This window comes from Suncus etruscus, chromosome 6 (genome assembly GCF_024139225.1).
Source record: "Suncus etruscus isolate mSunEtr1 chromosome 6, mSunEtr1.pri.cur, whole genome shotgun sequence".
In the NCBI taxonomy this organism is placed as follows: domain Eukaryota; kingdom Metazoa; phylum Chordata; class Mammalia; order Eulipotyphla; family Soricidae; genus Suncus; species Suncus etruscus.
This window is the reverse complement of record NC_064853.1, coordinates 5,580,291-5,599,185: the sequence shown is the minus strand read 5'-3', so window position 1 is coordinate 5,599,185 and position 18,895 is coordinate 5,580,291. Positions and strand designations below refer to the sequence as shown.

The following is an 18,895-nucleotide window of genomic DNA, read 5'->3' as shown; positions in this document are numbered from 1 at the left end:
CACTTTGTCACTTCGTGACTGATCTCTGTTTTTGTTTTTGTTTTTGTTTTTTTGTTTTTGGGCCACACCCGGCAGTGCTCAGGGGTCACTCCTAGCTGTCTGCTCAGAAATAGCTCCTGGCTGGCACGGGGGACCATATGGGACACCGGGATTCGAACCAACCACCTGGATGGCTGCTTGCAAGGCAAACGCCGCTGTGCTATCTCTCCGGGCCCGTGACTGATCTCTGAAGAGTCACTAAGACAAGGAAACTCCCAGGTACACCAGTTTGGGGGCTGAAAATTCTCTGGCCTTCCCACAGTGGGGGGCGGGAAGCCTTTCACCCAATCCCCTGTATTGCCAAAGCCCCAGCATCTATCCACACCCACATCCCACCATCCCACAACAGCCGTCATATCAAGGCCCAGTTTCACGGTTAATCTCAGAAGAGATGTCAAGGCAAGCTGACGAAAATCCCAGGTATACAAATCTTCAGGATGAACTGGGACCCTCTCGGGAAGGGGTAGGCTCAGAATACCCCAGTTCTAAAGATTCCGGAGCTCCTAGAGTGTGTGGCTGCTTACGTGGCCGGATGACACCCCTAAGTTCCACAATTTAGAGAAGACTAGAGGATCAAGGTGCATAGCAACCACCTAGTTACACAGACATCAATGAGCAAAAACAGTGAACACAGAAAGTTCCATTAGTAAAGAACAACTTAGTAAAAACAATGCAACTCCAAATCTCCAGGGTGCTTGGATCTAGATTACCCTGTGTGACCCTACAGTGCTTGAGAGACTATGAAAAGGGCTAAGGACTTGCCCAACTCATCCAGAACAAAGTCATAGAAATTTCAGGCCATTAAAATAAAACTTAAGAAGGGGCCAGCGAGGTGGCACTAGAGGTAAGGTGCCTGCCTTGCAAGCGCTAGCCAAGGAAGGACCACGGTTTGATCCCCCGGCGTCCCATATGGTCCCCCCAAGCCAAGGGCAATTTCTGAGCACTTAGCCAAGAGTAACCCCTGAGCATCAAATGGGTGTGGCCCGAAAAAAACAAAAACAAAAAGAAAAAAAAAGAATAACCAAAATAACCCCATTGAGAGTGATAACAATTTTCACAAGCTTTCTTTTACTAAACTATTTTTTTAACAATCCCACTTACCATTTTGCAATAAAAAATAATTTTGTGATCCCATTTACCATGTTGCAATAAAAAATAAAAAATAATAAAAAATAATAACACAACCGGGAGAGCGCTTGCAGTCAACCTAGGTTCGATCGCTGGCATCTCATAGGGTCCCTTGAGCCCACCAGGAGGGGTTCCTGAGCACAGAGCCAGGAATAACCCCTGAGCACTACAGGGTGTGTCCCAAAAAACAAATATAAATAAACAAATTACTGTGTTTCTGCCAAGAGGATGGGCTTGGGGAGTGAGTGGGAAATTGGGAATAATGATGGAGGAGGGTCAGATGGTGGGATTGGTGTTAGAACATTGAATAAGTGAAACTATTACAAATGCCTGAATAATTGTAAACCATCAGGTGTAAGTAAAGTTTTAAAAATATATGGCAGGGGGGTCAGAGAGACAGCACAGTGGCAGGGCATTTGCCTTGCACATAATGAACCCAGGACAGGTGGTGGTTCAATTCCCGGCATCCCATGTGGTCCCTAGTGCCTGCCAGGAGCAATTTCTGAGTGCAGAGCCAGGAGTAAACCCTGAGTGCCACCGGTGTGACCCAAAAACAAACAAAAAAAAGTTTTAAAAATATTATAAAAGGTCCCGGAGAGATAGCACAGCGGCGTTTGCCTTGCAAGCAGCCGATCCAGGACCAAAGGTGGTTGGTTCGAATCCCGGTGTCCCATATAGTCCTCCGTGCCTGCCAGGAGCTATTTCTGAGCAGACAGCCAGGAGGAACCCCTGAGCGCTGACGGGTGTGGCCCCAAAACAAATAAACAAAAATCATAAAAAAGAACTCCTGGGGGGAGACAACTCCTTAGGATTTTGTATTCTGTTCTACAAAATGAATAATTGTCAACAACTGTTTTCTCTCCTTTCCTTTTTTCCCCCTTGTTTTGGAGTCACACTCATGATGTTCAGAGGTTACTCTGGCTCTACATTTAGGAATCACACCTGCCAGGTTTAGGGGACCATGAGGGATGTTAGGGATCCAGCCTGAGTCTGCAGCATGCCAGGCAAGCACCCTACAGGCTATACTTTCTCTCCAGCTCTGTGATTTTCATAAACAATAGTATTTAAAAAACTAAAAATATTTAAATAAAATAAAAGGTAGCACTAAGTAGTGGTTTAAAATTCCTTTTTACGGGGGCTGGAGAGATAGCATGGAGGTAAAGCGTTTGCCTTTCATGCAAGAGGTCATCGGTTCGAATCCCAGCGTCCCATATGGTCCCCTGTGCCTGCCAGGAGCAATTTCTGAGCATGGAGCCAGGAGTAACCCCTGAGCACTGCCGGGTGTGACACAAAAAAAAAAAAAAATTCCTTTTTACGGGAGCTGGAAAGCTAGTTCAGTAAGGTCCTTGCCCTGCATGTGGCCTGGCCAAACTGGGTTTGATCTCTGGCATCCCTTATGATGTTCCAAGTCCCGACAGGAGTGATTCCTGAGCATAGCTGGGTGTAGTTCCCAAGCAAAAAATAAACAAATAAAATCCACTTAAGGTAGAATATGATAAATGGGGCCGGGCGGTGGCGCTGGAGGTAAGGTGCCTGCCTTGCCTGCGCTAGCCTAGGACGGACCGCGGTTCGATCCCCCGGCGTCCCATATGGTCCCCCAAGAAGCCAGGAGCAACTTCTGAGCGCATAGCCAGGAGTAACCCCTGAGCGTCACAGGGTGTGGCCCAAAAACCAAAAAAAAAAAAAAAAGAATATGATAAATGAGGGAAAAAAGATACCAAACACAAATGTTTGATAATTGAGTTAATATGAAAATGTTTTTTTAGAGGCTAGAATGATAGTACAGTGAACAAGGCCTTGCATTTGGCCAACCAAAATTTAATCCCTGGCATCCCATATCCCCTGTGTACCACTAGAAGTGATTCCTAATTTGCTGAGCCAGGAATAAGCTTTAAGCACCTCCATCACCAAATTAAAACAACAGAAAACCACTATATTTTGGGCTGGAGCTACATAGCACAAGGGTAGGACATTTGCCTTGCATACGGCTGATCCAGATGACCGAATTTGATCCCTAGCATCCCATATGGTCTCCAGAATCTGTTAGGATCAATTTCTGAGCACAAAGCCAGGAGTAAACCCTGAGCGCCAACAGGTATGACCCAAACCTACCCCCAAACTCCCCCCAAAAAGTTTTTTGGTTTTTGGGCCACACCGGCAGTGCTCAGGGGTTATTCCTGGCTCTGCACTCAGAAATCGCTCCTGGCAGGCTTGGGGGACCATATGGGATGCTGGGAATCGAACCCAGGTCCATCCTGGCTGTGTGCAAGACAAATGCCCTACTGCTGTGCTATTACTCTGGTTCACAACTTGTATTTTTCAAAAAGATCTGGACTGACATTGCTCAATGCATGATTTGCATGTGGAAGGCTAAGCTTGACTCTGCTGGGCTGGAACTGACCAGGACTGACCCTGGGCATTGAACTGGGTACAGTTCCTGAGAACTACTGGGTAAAGCCCAAAAAAAGAATAATGTTTGTTTGTTTATTTTGGTTTTTGGGTTACACCTGGCAGCGCTCAGGGGTTACTCCTGGCTCTCTGCTCAGAAATTGCTCCTGGCAGGCTCAGGGGACCATTTGGGATGCCGGGATTTGAACCACCGACCTTCTGCGTGAAAGGCAAGCGCTTTACTTCCATGCTATCTCTCCGGCCCCAATATTAGGTTTTTTAAAAATATACAATTTTCAACCATCTTCAATGAAAAAGTGATAAATAAAAGATCAGGGGCCAGAGAGATAGCATGGATGTAGGGCATCCGCCTTGTATGCAGAAGGACGGTGATTCGAATCCCACCATCCCATATGGTCCCCCGAGCCTGTCAGGAGTGATTTCTGAGCATAGAGCCAGGACCCCCCCCCCAAAAAAAAAATCAGGATAGCACAATAGCACAACTATATCACAATAGGTAGAGTGTTTACCTTTTACGTATCTGACCTGGGTTCAATCCTGGCATTCCACAGGGTCCCCCAGAGCACTGCCAGGAGTGACCCCTGAACGCAGAGCCAGGAGTAACTCCAGAGCACTGCCGGGTGTGGTGCCCCAAAATATTTTAAAAAAAGATCAGACTTGGGGCCGGAGAGATAGCATGGAGGTAAGGCGTTTGCCCTGCATGCAGAAGGATGGCGGTTCTAATCCCGGCATCCCATATGGTCCCCCATGCCTGCCAGGGGCAATTTCTGAGCAGAGAGCCAGGAGTAACACCTGAGCACTGCCGGTTGTGACCAAAAAACCAAAAAAAGAAAAAAAGATCAGACTATTAGCACCATCATCCACCATTTTTGTCATCCCAGATCAGAGAGAAAACAAGAGTCTTAAGAAGATTTGCGCTTTTATTGAATGAGGAATTGAACTGTAAACTAATTCTCCCTTTCTGAAAAGGCTGATGTCAACACACGGACACAATTTTCCAGAAAAAAAATTTTTTTAAGGATAGAGGGAGAAATCGATGTTAACAAGTCTTGCAATTCTTTCTGACAGTAATGACGGGAGGAAACAGACACAATTCACAACCTAGTGTGAGTCCACAAGCTAAGTATCTAAGGGCTGGGATTGCAGAGACTGGGCTTCCAGACAAACCCTGAAGGCTGACAAAGGCCCAGTGGGCCTTGGCTGAGAGTGACAAGGCCTAGAGACATCGCTACAACTTCCTGTCATCACATTTGCTGTGTAAAGACTTAGGGGGTGGCCAATGACAGCTTTAGTTCTTTGTTTCTGGGCATACCTGGGGGTTCTCAGGTTACCTGGCAGGTTGGGGGGGCATCATATGGCATGTCAGGGATCAAACCCGGGTTTGAGGCCATGTCTAGTCACTTGAATGCAACACACAGTTCTCAGCAATGTATTTCCGGTGAGAGGAGCAACAGGCTGAGCTAGAAACTAGTGTTAGAAGCTAAAATAAAGAGCCCTTGGGTTCAGACTTCATAACATTATTAATAACTTCCTAGGCTACTATTAATAACTTAATAATGTCTTTGACTTTGAGGAAGAGCATTCTGGTGTAGGAACTATGCAGCAATGATAACTCCATGTGTCAGACCTTTACATAACTTCAATAACATGTTCTCTCTCTCTCTCTCTCTCTCTCTCTCTCTCTCTCTCTCTCTCACACACACACACACACACACACACACACACACACACACACCCCCCTGTCCACTACAACCAGAGCTACAAATCCATGGCTAAATGATGACTGCTTCTTTTTGGCTCATTAGTATTTGATCAAAAGGCTCACAATGACACGGCACTATTTATTGAATCAAAGTGCTGATGAAGTAATTTTATTCACACGAAATTATTTTTTTTCTTCTAAAATCAGCACCTGCTCTGAAATACGTGAAGTAACATAATATGATCACTGTTGGAATCTGGCTTCCTTCCTTTCTGAGGATCTGAAACCAAAGGATTCGTTAGATTGCTCCAAGGGATCCATTAGATTCCCTCAAATGGTTAGCAGTGGGTGGAGGTAACTGGATGGCAAATGCAGCCCAGAGACAAACCTAGATTTCTGAAAATCTCTGAAATTCCCACAACCAACATTTGTTACTGTGTGTGTGTGTGTGTGTGTGTGTGTGTGTGTTTGGTACCACATCTGGTAGCACCCAGGGGTTACTCCTGGCTTTGTGATCAGAAATCACTCCTGGCAGAATCAAGGGACCATATGGGATGCCAGGAATTAAACTCCAATCAGCCACATGCAAGGCTGTGCTATCACTCAGGCCTCATCACAGCCTACATTTGTGAATGAAAACATCATATGACTTTCAGGCTCCAGTGTGGCCTGGTAAACAGTAAAAATTCAGGGCAAAAGGAATAACCATGATTTGATGGTCTGTGAGATCAAAACAAGCTGGCCATAAACACGAAGGTGGTTTGATGTGGCTCTGTGGTACAGCACATGTCTCATATGTTTGAGATCCTGGGTCTGATCACTGCACATGTTTGCACACACACAAACTGAGATACAGGTCTATCCTTTATTATGTCAAGTCAGGAAAACAAGAACCCACTTTGCTTCGAGTTAAAAGCTGTTCATTATTGTTATTCTTCTCTCTCTCTCTCTCTTTTTTTTTTTTTTTGACTTTTGGTTTTTGGGTCACACCCGGCAGTGCTCAGGGGTTCCTCCTGGCTCTACGCTCAGAAATCGCTCCTGGCAGGTTCAGAGGACCATATGGGATGTTGGGATTTGAACCATCGACTGACCTTCTGCATGCAAGGCAAATGCTTTACCTACATGCTATCTCTCCGGTCCCTATTATTATTATTCTAAGAAAATAAAACATTTTCTAGACAAGAGTCACAAATCTATGAGCATCAAAGGGAAACAGAGTCTGCACTGAAATGACTGCCTGGAAATTGTGTAGCCAAGGACATGCCAGCTAGGTGGCCTGGGCAATTGTCCTCTTAATTAAGTCCCTTCTCTGCACACATTATCCTGAGTGGTCGTAAACTCCGTGGTTGGAAACGAGGCCTATTTTTCTTTTTCTTTTTCTACGAGGCCTATTTCTAAGTATCAAAGCCAAATCTTTCCCTCTTGCCAGGCTCATTGGAACCAACTTTCTGTGCATTAGGAAAATAATTTTCTAAGAAGCAAAGAAAATAAGACTATAATTAAAAATAATGTGTTTTAATAAAGCATAGTGCCCACATGCAAAGAAAAAAATAAAAGGAGAACGAAAAAGAAAACTCCACAGCATCACAATCTTTCAAGGTTCCTTGAGTGCCAACTGTTCTCTCAAAGGCCTCTTCGTGCCACTCTGCAGACAAGCGTTTGCGAGGAGACTGGGTGTGACGACGGTAAATCTTCACGTTCAAGCCCCCGGCACAGACACTGGCCCTTTGTCGGGCCACTTTAGAATGTCTCTGAAAGTTCAAGAGTTGAGGGAAAAATAAACAACAACAACAAAATGGAGAAAAAGACTTTTTTCCTTCTCGTGCAAGTCTGATGGATTCTCCAGTGAGGCAGGTGGAGACCAGAGCCCAGAGAAATGAGGTATTGCCAGTCAGTGGCTGCCCAGTCCAGCTGCCGTCCTCGCTTGGGTACCTGAAGGTGACTCACCATTGGGCTCACCAGCCTCTTTCCTTCTCAAGCCAGTCAAAGAGCGATGATTTCATCATCTGATGAAGCTGGGCACTGAACCCCTTCTTCCCTGCGTCCCACTGAACCTTCTCTCCTCCAAAGAACCCTCCTCGGGGACATACTGCCTGTTTGGAGCATCGGACAGTATGTGGTGGTTTTGTGGGGTGTTTTGGCAAAGAACTGATGTGGGTGTTGGGGAGGCAGTAAGGAGGGAGGAAGAGAGAGAGAGAGAAAAGCACGAAAGGGGAATGGCACATCTCACTCATAAAATGCAAATCCCAACAGAAATCCAGGTAAGGTGCCAATAGAGACAGGGAGAGAGAAAGAGATTTTAGTCTCAAGTCCAATTGTACACACATATCTAACGCATTTAAAAGAAAAAAGAAAATTCCCCTTTGTCCGTTTAGTGTGAAACACAGAAAAAAAAATAATTGGCAAATTCTGAGGACAAGACAAGACAGTGCTGCGGAGACCCAGTTTTGGTTTCTGAAAATTCGGAGGATACTTGAAAGAATGGGCCTGGACGAGGGACCCAAAACTGTATCCACAGTCAGTCGTGTGTTGGTATTTTTAGACTCACGCCTAACATTTATGGAGAAAAGGAGACTTTCTGTGCTATGCATCAAATCCTCCTTTGAATGTCTGCCTCAACTAAAAAGCAGGGTCTCTGTGGATCTCAGATCAATGAAAAGATTAAAAAAAAAAAACATGTACACCCAAACCACCTCAATATATGTAAGTGCACTATTAGGCACCAAGGAAGAGTGGTCGTTGCCTTGTCTCCAAAATTCCAGAATTCCTGCCATGGACGGGGTTGGTGGGGAACTGGGGGAGTCTGTCTGTAAAGGGCATTAAAATGGTTACCAGTGTAATGCTTTTTTGCAATATTCAAGTCAATGTCTATTTGCAGGGACACAGTCCTAGACTCAGTGTGTAGGTGGCGGGGCCTCGGGGGCTCAGGCTGGAGAACAAAATGAATCCGCAACCTAACGCTATCCCTGCCCTCCATCAAGATTTCAAGTTTGTCCAGGGATATATTCTTTTTCCATTTTGTTATACAGTGGTTTCTCGACCCGTTTTGAGATTAGGTGCCGAAAATTGTCTCCTCATCCTCGGGGGTGTCACAAAGGGGCCAGCGGAGGTGGCCCGGTCAGCCGGCTGCTGCCCGGCAGGGCTGGGGGCGCAGTAGGACTGGCGGTGCTGGTGCATATGACGCTTGGCCTGGAAAGTCTGCAGGCCTGCGGTGGGGTGACCGCTGGGGGCATTTAGGGACTCGGAAGAGGTGGCAGCGGCGGCCGGGACCTGGCCACGTGGGTTTTTGGGCTGGCCGTTATTGAGAGAGTTGCTTCTCCAGCGCAGCTGAGGTGGTGGCAGTGGTGGTGCTGGCGGCGGCGTCTGGAGGCGCTGCTTGGTGACCTGGATGTGGTCTGGACTAGGCCGGCTGGTAGGTTCTCTGCCCAACTTGTCCTGGCTGTCATCTTTGCGGCCTTTCTTGCCCTCGCCGTCCTTGGGCACCCGCAGTTCGATGACCTCGTCTTCGGTGATGATGATGTGAGTCCCAGGGCTCCAAGAGTTTCTGTGCTTGGGGTTGCTCTTGAAGGGGAAGCGGGGCTTGCGGTCCTCGGGGGGGATGAAGCGATGTGGCCCCTGGTGACGTCGTAGCTGCCGGCTGATCTCCTGCTGCTGCAGGTTCTTGAAGCGGATTTGTTCCTGCCTCATCCACCGTAGACGCCCACGCCGGAAAGCCGGGTCCCCGTTCATGAGCTGGGTCACCCGCTCTTCTTTGCTGCCGTCCCCACCGCTGCAACCACTGCCATCTCCCTTGGGGCCATCGATCTCAGCCTGGCACAAGTTGCCCACACCAGCCCCTCCAGGCTCTTTGGCTTTGGGGCCACCCAGGCTCTTGGGCTCCGGGGCCCCGATCAGGGGCAGGACCTTCTCCATTTTAAGCATTTTGTTCCGTAAGATTTTGATCTCCTCGTCCTTGGTGCTGTTTTGCTTTTTGACCTCCTGCAGGATGTCTTCCAGCTTGTCGATGTGAATCTTCAGGTCATCCACATCTGAACCACCCTTACTGGCAGCCAGCACGTCATCGGCCTTCTCGTCCCCGACTCCCACCGTGTCCCAGACGTCCCGGGCCACGGCCCTCCAGGAATCCCGCTCATTGGGGTCTTTCTTGCCATACAGGGCGCAGAGCTCCTTCATCTTCACGATGGCCAGGGCCTCTATCTCCTGCCTGCTGTGCCGAAAGTCGTTGAGCGCCACCTCGTAGCAGATCTCTTTGACCGCCTGGATCTTCAGATCCGAAATGGTCACCCACTTGGAGTCTTTGCTCAGGCGGCGCCGCTGCGGGATCTGGTACATTTTGATGGGCTCCCGCTTCTTCCCGCTGCTGGGGAGGCCGCATTTCTTCACGATGGTCTGCAGCTTGCTGGGCGGCAGCTTCTCTCTCAGGGAGGTGATCAGCTTCCAGCTCTCCTCGCAGGACCGCTTGTCAGAATCGTCCCCGCTATCAGAATCCGCGTCCTTTGGGAAAACAAAATCAAAAAAATGGCCCCCAAATAACCAAAATTAAAAAATGTAAAAAAAAAAAAAAAAAGGAAAATCAAATTGAAGAAAAAGCAAGCCAAAAACAAACAAACAAACAAAAACAAAAATACCACCACCAAAAATTCTTAACCAAATTAAACAAACAAACCCAAGAACAAACAAACCAAAAAAGAAAAACTCCTTCTATAATGTGGAGGACTGATCAATAAGTCTAAGGAGATTCTGAGGAGTACGAAAGGTTTAGCCGAGATCACTAGATCCGAATTCCCACATTCTGGTCTGAGCGATGACATCTCCAAATTGCTGTCCCCATAGTAAGTGACTTAGCACGGGGATTGAGTCTCTCTGAGGTCACCCGAAGTTATTTACCACTTGGTAGGAATTTAAGGTCTCCACTGTCTCGAGAAAAGGAAGCAAAAACCTGGTACCCCGCACATGCTAACATCCATGCAACCCGGCCCCTCCAGAACCCCCCCCCCTCGATTTGCCTTGGTTATTGTTGTTGTTTCTTCCAGAAATTCTTTCCCCCATGAGTGAGCACAGATGCCATACAAGGTGTGACGAGCAGGCGGGTTAACAAGGGTTAGTAAGGCTGGAGAACACCACGGTTTGTTTAGCTTTTTACTAAAAAGAGCAGCCCTAGAAAAAGTTAGAAGATGAGAAGAAAAGTAGAAAGAGAAACAGTCAAACAGGTTTGGCGTTCCAGGTGCTTAGAATCCCAACCGGCTACATACAGAAGTGCTTGTCTGGTCCACCCAAAGGCAGCTTTTCTGCACACAAGAAGCTCAAAATTTCTCTTCCCATGATTACACACGGACTTTGCGGTTTCTGTTCCATTGCATCATTACAAATGGCTCCGTTTTATTTACATAGTTAAACTTTGCTAATTTCTTTTTTTGTTGTTGTTTTTGTTTTTTTGGTTTTTTTGGTTTTTGGGCCACACCCGGCGTTGCTCAGGGGTTACTCCTGGCTGTCTGCTCAGAAATAGCTCCTGGCAGGCACAGGGGACCATATGGGACACCGGGATTCGAACCAACCACCTTTGGTCCTGGATCAGCTGCTTGCAAGGCAAACGCCGCTGTGCTATCTCTCCGGGCCCAGCTTTGCTAATTTCTAAGACCAGGAAGCATAAATGAATGCTTCTTTTTTTTAACCAGTGGATCTCTATTGACACATACCTGAACCAATCCTCAGCGCAAATATTTCAAATTCCTCACCTCTAGAACTTAAAAACGAATCAACTACCAGGGGCTGGAGAGGTACCGGGGTCATCTTGCACGAAGCAGACCCAGGTTCCATCCCTGGAACCACAGAAGGTCTCTTGAGCCACTTCAGGAGTGATCCCTGAGTGCAGAGCTGTAGTAACCCCCAAAGCCAACTAATAATAAAATAGCAAATTGAAAATTAAGTGAGAGTGGGCCCGGAGAGATAGCACAGCGGCGTTTGCCTTGCAAGCAGCCGATCCAGGACCAAAGGTGGTTGGTTCGAATCCCGGTGTCCCATATGGTCCCCCGTGCCTGCCAGGAGCTATTTCTGAGCAGACAGCCAGGAGGAACCCCTGAGCACCGCCGGGTGTGGCCCAATAAAACAAAAACAAACAAACAAACAAACAAAAAAAAAAAAACAAAAAAAAACGAAAATTAAGTGAGTGGGCTAGGGAGATGGCTTTATGGACTATATGCACTGTTTTTTGTTTTTCTGGCCATACCCAGCAGCACTCAGGGGAATGAACCTGCGTCAGCCACGTGTAAGGCAAAAGCCCTCCTCACTGTGCTATCACTCTGGCCCATGCGCACACACTTTGCACCAAGGCCTGGGTTTGATCCCAGCATTGCAAGGCCCTTAAGCACCAGAGAGAGAGAGAGACTTCTGAGCACAGAGTCAGAAATATCTTCTGCGCACCACTGGGTTTAGCCTAAAAACCCCAGCGAAAAAATTAACTAAAATTTAAGGTGGGTGGGGGGCAGAGAGACTTCAAAAGACTGAGTGGGTACTTACTTTTGTTTTGGGGTCATACTGGTGGTACTCAGGGCTTACTCCTGGCTCTGTGCTCTGGGATCAGTCCCAGCATTGCTCAGGAGACCATAGAGGGTGCCGGGTATTGAATCTGGGTTGGCTATGAGCAGGGCAAACGCCCCATCTGCTCTGTTATCTCCTGGACCCTGGAGTGCACATATGGAAGAGATCCCAGTGTGACCCTTGGATCCACGTGGCATCCCCTCAAGCACGGAGTGACTCCAGAGCACTGAGAGGCCTGAATAGTTTCTGAGGCTGGGTGTGGCTTCCCCCACCCACTCGATGAAGCTAGGCAAGTATTTCACTAAACCACTAGAAAGTTACTTAAGTATGGGCCGGAACGGTGGCACAGTGGTAGGGCATTTGCCTTGCATGTGCCTGACCCAAGACGGACTGTGGTTTGACGCCCCACCCCCTGGCGTCCCATGTGGTCCCCCAAACCAGGAGCGATTTCTGAGTGCAGAGCCTGGAGTGACCCCTGAACATCATCAGGTGTGGCCCAAAAACCAAAAAAAAAAAAAAAATTTCCTAAGTACTATTTTAATAAATAAGATTTTGTGGTGCTTCCTTGGAAAATGATGGCGTCTCTAGCTATCTGGGGGCTCTTACTTCAAAGTGACAATTCCTCCTTCAGCAACAATGAAACACAAAGAACACTGGACATCTGCAAAGAGGATTCACTCAAAAAAGTACTGGTATCTTTAGCTCCTTTTTTTTTGGTTTTTGGGCCATACCTGGCAGTGCTCAATGGTTATTCCTGGCTCTGCATTCAGAAATCACTCCTGGTAGGAATGGGGGACCATATGGGTTGCTGGGATTCGAACCACTGTCTGTCCTTGATCAGCTGCATGCAAGGCACACATCCTACCACTGTGCTATCTCTCTGGCCCCCTTAGATCCTTTTCTTTTCTTTTCTTTTCTTTTTTGGTTTTTGGGTCACACCCTGCAGCGCTCAGGGGTTACTCCAGGTTCTATGCTCAGAAATTGCTCCTGGCAGGCTCAGGGGACCATATGGGATGCCAGGAATCGAACCACCGACCTTCTGCATGCAAGGCAAATGTTTACCTCCAGCTATCTCTCCGGCCCCCCTTAGATCCTATTTTACAGTTACACAATTACCCTTTCTCTACAAGGGAACATTCCCTAGACCAAAAGCAATCACCTGACTGTAACAATATTTTGGAGGCCACACCCAGTGAGGCTTGGAGGTTCCTCCTGGCTCTACATTCAGGAATCACTGCTGGCAGGCTCAGGGAATCATATGGGATGCCAGGGATCAAACCTGGGTCTGTTCTGGGTTGGCAGAGTACAAGGCAAACGCCTTACTGCCGTGCTATCACTCTGGCTCAACACTTGCATTTTTTAGTGAATTAGAGCTAATCGATAGTATCTTGCTATTTAAATAAAACAATTGTTTTGTTTTGGGATCACATCCCATCCAGTGCTCAAGACTTAGTCCTGGTTCTGACTTGGTATTCAGTGGTCACACCTGGAAGGCTTGGGAGACTCTATGAGGTGCCGGGGATCCAACTTGGGCCAGCTACAAGCAAAGAAAACATCCTATTCTCTTTACTATCTCCCTGGCCCCCAAATTTCTATATGCAGTTACTTTTTTTGGAGCTACAACTGGCAATGCTCTAGGGTTACTCCTGGCTCGGCACTCAGATCACTTCTGGTCGTACTCAGGGGGCCATAAAGAGTGCCAGGGATCGAACCTGGGTCAACTGCATCAAGGCAAGTATCCTACCTGCTGTATGATATATATAGCTTTGGTCCCAGCAGTTACTTTCTAAGAAATAAAGAAGTAAAATATGGGCCAGAGTGATAGTACAATGGCTGGGTGCTTGTCTTGCATGTGGCTGATCTGGATTTGATCCCCAGGACCTCAAAAGGCACCACCAGGAATGATTCCTGAGTATAAGCCAGGAGTAATCCCTGAGCACTGCCGGGTGTGGCCCAAAACACAAAAAAATTAAACATTAGTGAAAAAAAAGCCCATGTAACTCCTAAAATCATTTCCTTGAAAATATGGGGCCGGAGAGATAGCATGGAGGTAAGGTGTTTGCCTTTCATGCAGGAGGTCATCAGTTCGAATCCCGGCGTCCCATATGGTCCCCCGTGCCTGCCAGGAGCAATTTCTGAGCGTGAAGCCAGGAATAACCCCTGAGCACTGCCGGGTGTGACCCAAAAACCACAAAAAAAAAAAAAAAAGAAAATATGCATAAAGTTTTACAAAATAGAAACCAATTATTTCCACATAAACTGACCCCCCTCATCACCTTTTTTCTCAAAAGTAGTTTTAAACTGAACTGTGGGACTGGACACACAGATGGCACAGTGGGGAAGGTGCTTGCCTTGCTGACCTGGGTTCGATCCCCAGCACCACATATGATGCCCTGAATACAGTGACCTCTGAGCAGAGCCAGGGGTAAACACAGTCGATGTGGCCCCCCAAAACTGAAAGCGGAAAAAAAAAAAAGAAACCTGGTAAATTCTAACTGAAGAAATGAATATTCTAATCATGACACTAGGACCATGTTTGAGATCATTAAGGGGTGAAAATGCTGTTGTGCCTCTGATGCTAAGGGGCTACCCTCAGTTCTATGCATGGGGATCACTCTGGGTAAAAGCCTTGGACTGAACCCGGCTGGGGTCAGCCATATGCAACCTTGACCCCTTCATTCTCACTCTAGCCCTGAGAGTTTATTTTCTTTTTTTTTTTTTTTTTTTTTGGTTTTCGGGCCACACCCGGCGATGCTCAGGGGTTACTCCTGGCTGTCTGCTCAGAAATAGCTCCTGGCAGGCACGGGGGACCATATGGGACACCGGGATTCGAACCAACCACCTTTGGTCCTGGATCGGCTGCTTGCAAGGCAAACGCCGCTGTGCTATCTCTCCGGGCCCGAGAGTTTATTTTCATAGCCAACTCTAAAACCGAATAGAAATAAGTAATGGGCTAAGTCAGTATAGGGGTTACAGCACTTGCCTTACTTGTAACTGACCCAGGGTCGTGCCCTGGCATTATACAGGGTCCCCCAAGCACCGCCAGAGGTGACCCCTGACCAAAGAGCTGAAGTAAGGTCTGAGCACAGTCAGTGAGGACCAAATCCTTCCCCCCCACCACAAAAAATAAGAGCGTATAGGACCTTTTGTTTAAAAAACTGCTTAAAACTAAAGTTCTTTTCTTCAAAACTAGATTATCCTATTATCTTATTTTTAAAAATAAAAGTTAAGGAATTAAGATTCACATGTTCCAGGACTAGAGAAATGACTCAGGTCTGGCCAATTCACATGTCATGAAATGATCTTTCTGTTTTCATTAAAAAACAAATGCAGGCAGTGCTGGCTAGTACTAGATACGTAAAATACATCCTGGAATAAGACAAGTGCAGAAAGGCCCAGATGCATAATTAACACTAAGTACAAGCCGATATCCAGCAATATAACCACATGACACATTTGAGAAGCTATTATTAAAACGTGGGAGCCCTGCCTCCATTTTTCATGCTAGTTCTTCAACAAAATGGATGACATATACAAAGAGAGAATATTTACCGATAATAAATTCTTTGCATTATCTATTTATTCATTGGTGCATCTGAAATACAACTGTTGGTTGACCAACACAGGATTGGAAAAATACACTTTCCATTTGGCATCACACTTGTTTGATGGTTCATCGCTAAGCCAAAGTGCCAGAAATTCATTCTTCTTGGGGAAAGAAATATAAACAAACTAGACAGTTCAACTTACTTCAAGAAGCTTCTTTAGAAATCTGAGCTTGTTTTAAGATACACCGAGCAAATGAGAACTAGAATCTGATTATCCGCAGATGAAGTTTGCCGCTGAGAAACTAAACACGTCCTAGTAGACACACTTAACTTTCTACATAGCGTTCAGGTTTGCCTAAGTGTGGGTTCCAGAGAGCAAACCTAGAACCTCGTCGAAGGCGATGGGACAAGCATTTGCTCTGCCCTGAGCCACCTTCCTAGGCCCCCTCTATCCTGACTTGAGAACACAGATCGGTCCCCAGCTCCGTCAGCCATCAATGCTTTATGCATTACTCAGAGGGGGGTGCCAGGGCCAGCAGCAGAGCACCAGTGAGGAGCCGAGAACACTCAGGAAATCCACAGTGAGGCCCAAGTTTAAGCCCGACCCACAACCTATTGGATACTTCCGAGCAGACCAAAGAACAAAAGATTCTCTCGAGTGAATATCTGAAGCAATGTGACTCTTTGGACTTACAGATTCCCTAATAAGGGGGGGGGGTGATCATTTCAGAGATCCCCAAAATGACCGATTTGTTCATGCTTTCTGTAAATGACAAGGCACTGTGCAAACACAGGGCTGCACTGTGTAATCATAAATACAGCTTAATTACACCTGTCCTCATGTGATCTTGTTCGGACCATCTGAGGCCTGTTAGCAGAGCATAGGACATTATTAAGATAAAGGGCTCTTTCATGTGTCAAGGACCTTTTCAAGGCCCTAATCACGCTCTAGCTAAATCTTTGTGTTTTCGTTAAGAAGAAAACCAAATGCCAACCCAGATCTCCTAAAGAGATTCAGTAATGCTGCTATTATCTTGCCCCCCAAACACTTATTTATTCCCACAAATTCACTCCTTTAGGAGCTTTCCTATAATTTCCAAAATAACAAATTAACTGTTTCATTAACAGACTGCCAAGCCTGACAGCCAAACTGCCCTGAAAAAAAGCAGGTTGGTATTTTTTTTTTTCCCCTGCTTCAGTCCTCGATTTTTCGGGTTCATTTAGCAGCAGACTCTCTTTTCCAAAGGACAGAACACAATCTACATTTTATGGGCTGCAGTACTTTATTTGCCATATTTCCTCTAAGGGAAGATAACAGCACCCCAGCTTCCTCCCGAGTCCTCTCCCTCACACTTAAAAGTTCTTGGACCGTGAGAAGCTGGAGTGAAAGTACAGTGAGGGGGACCATTTGCCTTGTAGTGTAGTAGACCTGGACAGGAATGCTTCCTGAGTGCAAGAATAAGCCCTAAGTACAGCTGGGTGTGAGTTAACTATCCCCACCTCTCCAAATATCCTGGGACATTAACGAAGTCAAAACTGTATCCAAAAATTCAAGGTTTGTTAAGCCTTTGTCTTACAAATCAGATGCATGGCTAGAAGTTTCTTCAAAGCAGGGCTTTGTAGAAACCAAAACCGTATGACTTTAAAAATGAAAATCTGAGGGACCAACTAACTTACTGAATATTCACAATACAAAATAAAATGAGGGCCAGAGCGACAGTACTGCAGGCAAGGCATTCCTCATATGAGATAGTCCCGGGTTTGATCCCCACCTTCCCATATTATTCCTCAAGTCTCATCAGGTGTGGCTCAAAAGCCAAACAAATAAAGTGAGATTTCATTTCTAAAATGCCTAGAAAATCAACAAACACATAAAATACTAAAGCCATCGGTTTTTTTTTGTTTGTTTGTTTGTTTGTTTGTTTGTTTGTGGGCCATGCCTGGTGGTGCTCAGTGATCTTCCTGGAGGTGCTTGGGGACCCTATGGGATGCCAGGGATAGAACCCGGTCATCCATGTACAAGGCAAACTCCCTCCCTGCTGTGCTATCATTCTGACCCCAGTCAATATATTTCAAGGTGACTTTCCAGCTGTTCACCGGAGGCCTTGCCAGCCCAGAGAAACCAAACTTTCTTCACTCTCCTCTCTTGGGGGTTCTGCGGCATAGCTGTACCCTCTCTCCTCCCACCTGTCATTGAGGCCCGATTGAGAACTCAGACTCCATGCAAGGGAACAGAGAGGGATTAAATACATGCAACTGTGCAGCCACACTTTTAGACACAGTCTATCCAGAAAAATAAAAATAAAAAACACCCGGAGTCAGCCCCAGGAGCAGAGAATTAGTACTAACAAGTGATGAGAAACAAAACCAAGGCAAAAAAACACCCACCAAAGTCCATTTTCATCTCAGGATTCAAAACCAACCGCAGATGCAGATTCAAAATTGACTAGTATGAGGCAAAGACTACCCAGGAAGCCCCCCTGGTTCTGGAAGAGCACTTGGGACGGAGAGAAAGAGAGGAGCCAGGACCCTATGATGCCTTGATGGGAGGTCTTCTGGCCCCAGCTACCTGGAGACCTGAGATCCTTCCCCGCCTGGGACATCCAGATCCTGCACCTTGAGCTGGTCTGGGGGAGCACCCGCTACCCTTTTCCCCGGCGGGATGCGGGGTGGACTCCTACCAGTCTCTGCTGCTCCAGCAGAAGGTCCGCTTCTTCCTTCTCCTTCTTGTATAGAATCTCCATCTCCTGCAGCCTGGAGAGAGAAGGGAGACAGGTATGAAATGGTAAGCTGGGCCTGGAGAGATAGCACAGCGGCATTTGCCTTGCAAGCAGCTGATCTAGGACCAAAGTGGTTGGTTCGAATCCCGGTGTCCCATATGGTCCCCCGTGCCTTCCAGGAGCTATTTCTGAGCAGACAGCCAGGAGTAACCCCTGAGCACCACCAGGTGTGACTCAAAAACCAAAAAAAAAAAAAAAAAAAAAAGAAATGGTAAGCTGGCAGTGGCATCACTGCTGTGACCCGTCGCTGCAGTGATCACAGACAGCTAGGGGGCTGGGGGCCGCGGGCTGACCCGTTACCTCTTCTCCATCTCCTGCTTCATGTCGATCCCCTGTTTCTCCAACAGTTCCCTCTGGGCGAACGTCCAGTCCACGGGCTCCGACGGGGTCTCAGCAGATGGGGTCTTCTCCCGCTCGGCCCTCGCTTGCTCCGGGTGGTTGAAACGGAACACGTGGTTTTTACCCATGATGATACGGTTTCCTGGAGCCAAAGCGAAACACAGTTGAGAAATTCATTGTTGTTTTGGGTTCGGAGGGGGTTCACACACAGTGGGGCTTAGGGGTTCCTCCTTTGCACTCAAGAATCACTCCTGGAGATGCTTGAAGGGGACCGTATGAGATGCAAGGGATGGAACCTAGGTCAGTCATGAGGAAGGCAAGTGTACTATTGCGCAGGCCCCTGCGAAATCATTTCTTTTTGTTGGTTTTTGGGCCACACCCATCAGTGCTCAAGGGGTACTCCTGGTTCTGCT

At 47.0% G+C, this 18,895-nt stretch overlaps 2 protein-coding genes across 16 annotated transcripts in view; one reads left to right on the top strand and one right to left on the bottom strand.

The window, feature by feature from the left end:
- The window catches only part of CLSTN1 (calsyntenin 1), an 833,174-nt gene that overhangs the window by 377,979 nt on the left and 436,300 nt on the right, over window positions 1–18,895 (top strand). The gene's annotated exons all lie outside the window — the stretch shown is intronic.
- KIF1B (kinesin family member 1B) overlaps window positions 1–18,895 on the bottom strand; it is a 154,698-nt gene that overhangs the window by 52,564 nt on the left and 83,239 nt on the right. For all 8 annotated transcript variants that reach the window (XM_049775263.1, XM_049775264.1, XM_049775265.1 and 5 more), the window contains 2 exons: window positions 18,444–18,624; window positions 18,045–18,117 (listed from right to left, as the gene is read on the bottom strand). In XM_049775263.1, the coding sequence (XP_049631220.1) occupies window positions 18,045–18,117; window positions 18,444–18,624 (254 nt within the window). The remainder of the gene's footprint in view (window positions 1–18,044; window positions 18,118–18,443; window positions 18,625–18,895) is intronic.